This window comes from Mobula hypostoma, chromosome 6 (assembly GCF_963921235.1).
Source record: "Mobula hypostoma chromosome 6, sMobHyp1.1, whole genome shotgun sequence".
In the NCBI taxonomy this organism is placed as follows: domain Eukaryota; kingdom Metazoa; phylum Chordata; class Chondrichthyes; order Myliobatiformes; family Myliobatidae; genus Mobula; species Mobula hypostoma.
This window is the reverse complement of record NC_086102.1, coordinates 87,457,403-87,466,406: the sequence shown is the minus strand read 5'-3', so window position 1 is coordinate 87,466,406 and position 9,004 is coordinate 87,457,403. Positions and strand designations below refer to the sequence as shown.

The following is a 9,004-nucleotide window of genomic DNA, read 5'->3' as shown; positions in this document are numbered from 1 at the left end:
TCCAGGTTCTAGCACCTTCAGTCTCTTGTGTCCTCCTACACCTTACGTAGGGCTTCTTCAATCAAAACTTTCAACATTGTTGTTCCAGTGCAAAACCTCACTGGAAGACCACAATCAGTATGGATTGGAAACCTCACCTGACCATTAGCACAAGTGGCAGCCCTGAGAAGTGCCTGGTATTAGTATTAGTGGTTTTGCCACTGCTACAGGTCTGGTTATCAAAGCTCTCATCGTGGCAACCGTTGCTTCTAGTTCTGGTGCCGCTGTTAGTGTCAGTTCTCCTGGTGCCAAAGGTCCGGTGCTATTCTTCAATGCTGCTCTGCCTTTCGTTCTTGGTGCCCATTTCCCTCGTGTGCTTTGTACCACTGTCCTTGGTTAGTATTCTTGCCTTCTGGTAGCAATGCTGAATTACAATCACCCCCAGCACAGGCTGTGTGCTTCCTGTACTCACTTTACACTAATGACTGTGAAGCTAAGTACATATTTAAGTCTGCTGACAACATTGGCCGAATCAAAGGTGGTGTGAAAGTATGTATTCAGCCCCCAACCCTTTGTTCACGTAATTGAGTATTACAACCAGGGATTTTGATCAACTTAACTGAGAATTTTCATTTCTGAAACACATACTCTGTTTTTTCCTCAGTGAATCCCCAAAAAAAGCATCAAAAACTAAAAATTCAAACATTGAAATGTCAGCAGTTCAAAATTATCCACCCCCTTTGCTCAGCAGTTGGTTGAACCACCTCCTGCAGCTATACAGCCAGTAGTCTTTTTGGCCATGTCTCTATTAGCTTCACACAACATGATGGATCAAGGTTTGCCCATTCCTCCTTGCAAAATTGCTCAAACTGTACCAGATTTGGTGGGGAGTGGCAGTGGACAGCAATCTTGAGGTCTTGCTGGAGAATTAAGGTCAGGACTCTGACTCAAGGACATCAATTTTCTACATTTGAAGTCACTCTGGCAGTGTTCTTTGGGGAGCAGTAAGCCAAATGCACACGAGTCAGTCCTCATGGGGGGGGGCGGGAGTCAGAGGGTCAACAACTTAAAATTCTTAACTGTTACAATATCGGAGCATTTGTCCACGTAATTACAAAGAAGGCACGGCTGCACTTTTAGTTTCTTAGAAGTTTGAGAAGATTTGACATGTTATCTGAAACCTTGACATACTTCTGTAGATATGCAGTGGAGCATTTACTGACTGGTTGCATCACCGGTGCCCTTTAACAGATAATCCCACATGAAGTAGTGGATACGGCCCAGTCCATCGCGGGAAGAGCCCTCACCACCACTGAGCACATCTACAAGCAGCACTGCGCAGGAAAGCAGCATCCATCATCAAGGACCCCCACCATCCAGGCTCTGCTGTCTTCTGGCTGCTGCTAGCTGGAAGGTATAGGAGCCTTCGGTCCCACACCCCCAGGTCCAGGAACATCTATTACCCCTCAGTCATCAGGCTCTGGAACCGGAGGGAAGAATTTCACTCAACATCACTCACCCCAACACTGCACTGATCCCACTACCTATGGATTCACTTTTCAAGAACCCTTCAACTCGTTGTCACTATTTATTGCTGTTATTGTTTTCTTGTCGTGTTCGCACACTTCGTTGTCTTGCACATTGGCTGTCTGTCCACCTCTGTTTGGTAATGTTTTCCATGGATGCTATTGTGTTTCTCTGTACTTGTCCGCATGAACGCGAATCTCAGTGTGTCCTTTGATCATGAATTTACCCTGAAATGAGAAATTAGATGTCAATATTCCGAATCTTGGACCACAGTGACGATGCTAAGGCTGGAGACAGTACAACTGAGTCTGCGTCGAAGTTCCTGCTTCTGCGAATGTAACCAGAGCTCCTCGGCACGGGGCCCCTTCCGGGTCCCAAGGCCAAACGCTCTCGGCGCGGAAGCAACGCTTTTCAATCCCGGAGCGGCGCTCCCGCGCTGGGCCGGACTCGGGGCCGCCGTCGCTGTGGGCGGGGCCGGCTGGTGAAGGAGTGCTTCCGGGGTCAGCGCCGGGGATGGCGGGAGACCCGGAACAGAATGGCGGAGGTGGCGGATGTGAGTGAGGCTCGGAGCCGGGAGCAGTTGTCGTTGTGGGAGCGCGGCCCGGAGCCCAGCGCCCCGCTCACCGACGCCCAGCGGCGCAGCGTGGCCGAGCTCCGGGCTGCCGCCGACAACACGCCCTTACCGGCCGAGGTGAGTGCTACATGCCGGACCCGGGCGAGGCGAGGTATCCGGGCCCCGGACCGCCGGCACCAAGAACGAGGGGGGCTCCGCAGCGGAGCCCAATGGCGAGGACGGAGAGCCGGTGCCCGTTCTCTCCGCCGGGGACTGGGCTTCCCTCGCCTCTCTCGGTCGGCTGCCACGTAGCCGGAGGTGGGCCGGGGGAGGGGAGAGCCGGAACCCGGGAGCTGGCTGGTTGTGTACCTAGTTCCGCCTCCCCGAGTCAGAGACAGACGTGGCAAACGAACTCGGGAGCCTCGGGACTCCGACCCCATCCTCTAACTACCTCCCTGCCTCCAGCTTCCATCCTTCCAGAGCACCAACCTCCCGACTCACCTACAAACATGTTAGCACAGGGCGGAGGAATGAAAGTGGGCTCTCCAACGCTCAAGCCTGCACTGTCATTCACAAACACCCCTTTCTCATTATCATTCCTTGGCTCTCCTAATACCCAGATATCATGAAATCAATGACAGAGTACTCGCAGAACAATGATTCACCACATTCTGAAATGATAATCAGTACTGCAAGACCCAGTGAGGTCGCACGATGCTGAGATCTGGAGCAACACACGAATATCTGGATGAATTCAATGGATCAGGTAGCATCTATGAAGAGACTCCTCCATAAATGTTGCCTGGCCTATTGAGTTTCTCCTGTGCTTTGTGTATTCCAACCCTTATTGTAAGACAAATCTCTATTTCTAGCTAGTGTGACTAGCTGAAATGTCCCTGATTCCAACTAGCAGAGCCCTGTAAGAATTTTGCTTCATTCTTCTAAACTCTGAAGATTACAGATTTAACTTGCTCAATTTCTCCTCTTATGGCAAGCCCATCTTTCCAGGAACCAGTGTGGTGAATTTTTGTTGCATGCCCACTTTGAAAAGCATATCTTTCCTTGGGTAAGAAGACTAAATCTGTACACATATTTCAGGTGTGGTTTCAGCAAGGTCTTGTATAATTGCAGGACATGTCTACTCTGCTGAAATCCTCTCATATTAAAGCCGCTTGCCTTCCTATTTGTTGCTGTACTTGCATGTTAACATTCAGGGAATGTATTCAAGAACACCTGGGTCATTTTGAACATCAAGGTCTCTAAGTCTGTCACCGTTTTAATAAAATACATTGCATTTCTGTTTTGTGCACCAAAGTGAATGATGTACACTCGATTCCATGAACCATGTCCTCCTCACTTGCCATGTTCCACAACCCTATCGGCAGCAAAGTTGGAGATGCAACACTGCAGTGCAGGCGACCCAGTTCCCACTGCTGTCTGTGAGGAGTTTGTACGTTCTCCCTGTGACCGCGTGGGTTTCCTCCGGATGCTCCAGTTTCCTCCCACAGTCTAAAGACGTACCAGTTGGTGGGTTAATTGGTCATTGTAAATTGTCCCGTGATTAGGGGAGGGGTAAGTCGGGGGTTGTTGGGCAGTGTGGCTGGAAGGGTCCTGTACCTCGCCGTATCTCAATAAATAAAATAAAAACATTTAGATTCACAGTAGACAGTAGCTGTGGGTTTTGATTAGTTGGCACGCAAGAGCACCATTCCTGTGTAACCCTGAAAGTCTGAGCTGAACTTGAGAAAGCCTTGTTTGTTTATGTTCTTTGCTTTAGAATCAATTGAGTTTCTATACGTGCAATTCATTACTTCCAATTCCATGTGCTGTAACCTTGTCCCTCTACCACCTGCAGTAGTGGCTGTTGTGTATACCACCTACAGAATGCTTATCTCAGTGCCCCCAGCACCTCCTAAATACCAAGAACAAGGACACTATTCCATGCCCTGCGAGGTCTCCGGGTGGCACACCGTCCTAATTTGGAAATGTGTTGTCGTTTCCTCATTATTACTGGGACCAAATCCCAAAGCTGCCCAACAACACTGTTCACCAGAAGGACTGCAGCCATTCCAGAATGCAGCTTCTTACTAACTTCCCAAAGGCGTTTGGGGAAGAGGCATGAATGGTTGGTACTGCTAGTGATGCACTGATCCTGAAATTGCATATATAAAAAAAATACAAGCAATCTGTATAGAGGCTTCCAGAAATCCAAATACACCGCACCCACGGGTTGCTCCTTGTTTGTTTGTTCTACGAGTCATATCCTCAGAGCACTCTAACAGATGTGCGAAGCATGATTTTTATTTCATAAATGGATGACTGATTAATCCAACTATTATTCTCTGGGTGTTACATCATGTTGTTAATTATACTTTCCAGCATTTTCCCTACTAGCAACGCTTCATTTCTCGTCAGACATTAATGTTCCCTGACATTAGAGCCTTACTCCAGTGAAACGTGCAGACATGTCAAATTACAGTAAACTTGTGATGCAGATTTTAACTTTCTGTTGAAGTATGCTGATCAAACTAATGTATTCTGTTTGCATGTGAATTGGATACGGTGATGATTTTATATGCCTTGTGCAGAAAGTGGAAAGAGAAGTTTACATGTATGTAGCCCTTCTCACCACTTCAGTGAGCACCACAGTAGTGTAGGGGTTAGCTAAATTACCAAGCAAACTCATGAAAATGCTGTTGATTGTCTTGTATTTTGTTCTCATATAAAATATGTGTGCTCTCGTTGGAGAATTACGGGAGAATCACAGAAGTTCCGTTGCAGAACCAAGTTGGTTGAACAGCTCCTTTAGGATTGCAGATCCAGGATCAGGAATTGAATGGGATGTGATTAGTTTCTTTCAGTTTTGTTAAGGGCTCTCTCCATGCCAGGTACCCAACATTATGCATCTGTTAAGTTGCTCATTCTCGTGGATTTTAACAGTTGGTTGGCTCTCGGACAACATTACCAACTTACCTTGGAGAGGGAAGGCCATAGAGTCAGATAATAAAAGAGATGGAGAGAAAGGGGAAGCAGAAGAGGTAGGAAGTTGTAACTAATGTCAGACTGTACACAAAGACAAGAGTAGAGATGAGTACATAAAGATCAAAGAGGAGGGAACTGAAGGTGCAGAGACGAAAAGTAAGCATGCACTAACGTGAGAGAATTACAACAGAACCAGTTGTCTAAACAATGAATGGGTAATAGGATTGAATGGGCTGATTGTGTATGAAATAGAGATGGAGTCAGGTTTGGAGAGGAATTTCCCAAATAATCAGTGCTCTCCCTCCACCCCCCCCGCCCCAATTGGCCTAGATTAAACTGTTTTCTCTGGATCTCGTAGATTGATGGAGAGTTCAGTTGTGATATACAAGGGATTAGGTTCATGTAGAATGGATGGGTGGAGTGCTGTGTCTTTTCCTTCATCTATACTGTATCCATCCTATTTTCCAGCATTTGGACCTCAGTTACCTCTTCAATGGCATTTAAAAAAAATAGATGTACCTGCCTCCACCACCTCAAGCAGTGTGTTTCAATTTTAACCATGCTTTGAGGGAAATAGATTCTTCCTCAAACTCCCTCTAAATCTCTTGCCATAATGTGCCATTGAGAAAGAAAGTGGTAGGTTTAAATTTAGAAGAGATATTAAATTAATGCAGGAGATTATGATTTACAGTACTGAGTTTACAGAGATCTTCCTATATATTTTAAAGCATTTTTTCTGGCCAGTAATAAACTGTTTTGCAGCATTCACAAATGACTGGATTCAATCAGTTAATTTTGGGCAGTGTTGTGATTATTCAATGAAATGAAAGGATGATCAGTGTATGTAGAGTGATTATGATATGGGTAACAATATAACATGCTTCTGATTTGGGGAGAGAGAGGCTTGCAGGGAGTTCTGAGGAACAGAACCCTTGTGTAACTTGAGGACCATCTATACTTAGCATTTGTCTTTACCTTTGCTGCACGGTCAAAGCAAAAAGCAGATAGTTGAAATAGACAAATAAGTAATAAATAGGAGCTAAGGCATCAAGTTCGACCAGAAGGCATTCTCAGCTCTTGAGAGAATAATGCATCAGCTCCTCCTTTGAGTCGAGGGCTGTGCCAGAGGATTGCAAATATGACATCAAAATATGATTTAGAAGTAAATTCAGCCACTATAGACTGGTAAGTTTAACTTCAGCGAGGAGAGGCCATTGAAAATTATATAAGACCATGAAGTATAAGAGCAGAACTCGGCCATTCAGTCCATCGAGTCTGTTTCAACATTTCATCATGGCTGATCCATCTTCCCCCTCAGCCCCAGTCTCCTGCCTTCTCCCTGTAACACTTCATGCCCTGACTAATCAAGAATCTATCAGCCTCTGCCTTAAATGTACCCAATGACCTGGCCTCCTTAACCACCTGTGACAAGAAATTCCACAGATTCACCACTGTCTAACTGAAGAAATTCCTCCTCTTCTCCATTCTGAAAGGAAACCCCTCTATTCTGAGGCTGTGTCCTCTGGTCTTAGACTCCCCCATTGTAGGAAACAACCTCTCTACATTCACTCTTTTGAGGCCTTTCACCATTCGACAGGTTTCAATGAGGTCACCCCTCACTCTTCTGAGTTACAGTGATTGAGGTCTAGAGCCGTCGAACTCTCCTCATGTGACGTGCCTGTCAATTCTGGAATCATTTTCGTGAAACTCCTTTGAACCTTCCCCAATGTCAACACATGATTTTTTTATTTTTTAAATAAGAGGCCCAAAACTGTTCACAATACTCCAAGTGAGGCCTTATGAAGCTTCATCATTACACAACACACAAAATGCTGGTGGAACGCAGCAGGCCAGGCAGCATCTATAGGAAGAAGTACAGTCAAGACCCTTCGTCGGCCGGAAACGTCGACTGTACTTCTTCCTATAGATGCTGCCTGGCCTGTTGTATTCCACCAGCATTTTGTGTGTGTTGCTTGAATTTCCAGCATCTGCAAATTTCCTTGTGTTTGCCTTAACATTACACCTTGCTTTTATATTCTAGTCCTACTGAAATAAATGCTAACATTGCATTTGCCCTCCTCACCACCAACTCAAGCTGCAAATTAACCTTCAGGCAATCCTGCAGAAGGACTCCCAAGTCCTTTTGCACCCTAGAATTTAGAATTTTCTCTCCACTTAGAGAATAGTCGACACTTTCATTTTTTCTACCAAAGTGCATGACCATACACTTTCCAACACTGTATTCCATCTGCCACTTCTTTGCCCGTCTCCTAATCTGCCTAAATCCGACTGTAGCCTCTCTTATTTCCTCAAAACTACCTGCCCCTCCACCTATCTTCATATTGTCTGCAAACTTGGCCACAAAGGCATCAAATCCATCATCCAAATCATTGACATATAACGTAAAAAGAAGCTGTTCTAACACAGACCCCAGAAAAGGCTCCCTTTATTCCCACTGTTTGCCTCCTGCCAATTAGCCAATGCTCTGTGCATGCTAGTATCTTTCCTGTAATACCATGGGCTCTTAACTTGTTAAGCAGCCTTGTGTGTGGCACCTTGTCAAAGTCCAAATGCACAACAGGAAGAAAGTGAGTTGTCCTTTGGAGAAATATAGAAGAATAAGGAAGAAAGCTGTCACTGATTTATGAAGGGAAATCATGCATGTCTTACTTCCAGTTGCAGGTTTAATCCATGCAAATTGAAGTCATATCAAGAGAACATTTTTGAACGTTCACATGATAAACAACATCCCATCTCTCCCCAAAGCACTTCAGCCTGAAATGATGGTATTGAACTTGGCACTTGTTGATTCCTACCTTGACCAGCTCTAGATATGATTTGGGAGCAGGAACAGTGAAAGATTTTTGTGATTCTTCTCCTCAACGTTAGCAGTATCCTCCTTGTTAAAGCTGCCTTCTAAAATTTTGCCATAAATATTTCAAAATGTTCTTCACCAATTATTTAAGATGTAGTGATAAATTATAAAGATAAATGGCAAATCTTGTATGATATGTCTGACTTATAATTGTCATTTACTTATAGATATTAGATGTTTTTGATTCTTTAGACTGATTAGTTAATTGAAATTTTCTACAAGGCTGAATAGAAATGACTACCATATGTATAAAACTCTATTGTTTTGTTGATTCCTATACTCTGTTACTCATTTTATTGGTAAAACATTTAATTCATCCGTGTGTGCATTGTAATGCAACTAATTGTAATGGAATTCTTTTTACTGAGTGACAGTTTTTAATCTGATTGTTGTTTTACAATGTTTTACATTAAAGCCACCCCGTAGGTGTAATAATGTCCTGACAAGGTTTTAGCAGGATCAGAATGCAGTCTGGTGGTATTTTTGCACTTTGATAGGGTATGCTGAGTTTTCCTTTTGGCAAATTCTAATACAGGAACAGAAGGCTGACTTGACAAGACCCCGGGCTTAATTTCAATTCTACCAAAGCAAGCATGGGCTTTGTTAGTCCACATTCAGATTGAAGAGAGCCATCTTCCCAAATTGGCTGGGCTGTAACTGCTTTCTTTGTGTATCATAGCATAAATTTTGATCAGATGGGGAGTGCAATTATTGTGTTGCATTACAGACTCGTGGAATATGCTTTATGGTGCAGTGGCTCTTGAACCATTTGTCCTTCGTCAAAGCAACATCCATCCTATTTTCCAGCACTTGGCTTGTAACTTTCTATGTCATGATGTTTTTTAAGTGTAGTGAGAGCATCAGTTGTGTTTCAATTTTAACCACCCTTTGAAAAAGATTCTTCCTTTAATTCCACTAAATCTCACAGTCCCTTACTGTAAGGGTATACACTCTCGTTATAGATCCCTCTGGTTAGGGAGCTGTTCTCTGGCCATTACTCAGCTCATGCATTTGTGTTCCCTTAAAATGCTATAGTTTAATGCCTACTTCATTTAACTGAAGCAGCTTTGCATCTCTTCCAAGCTGCA

At 44.3% G+C, this 9,004-nt stretch overlaps 1 protein-coding gene across 1 annotated transcript in view; it reads left to right on the top strand.

Annotated features, from left to right (window-relative positions):
* Positions 1–1,727: 1,727 nt before the first annotated feature.
* Positions 1,728–9,004, top strand: part of cog3 (component of oligomeric golgi complex 3) — an 84,078-nt gene continuing 76,801 nt past the window's right edge. The window contains exon 1 of the mRNA XM_063051156.1: positions 1,728–2,197. Coding sequence (XP_062907226.1) covers positions 2,042–2,197 — 156 coding nt within the window. The 5' untranslated portion in view covers positions 1,728–2,041. The remainder of the gene's footprint in view (positions 2,198–9,004) is intronic.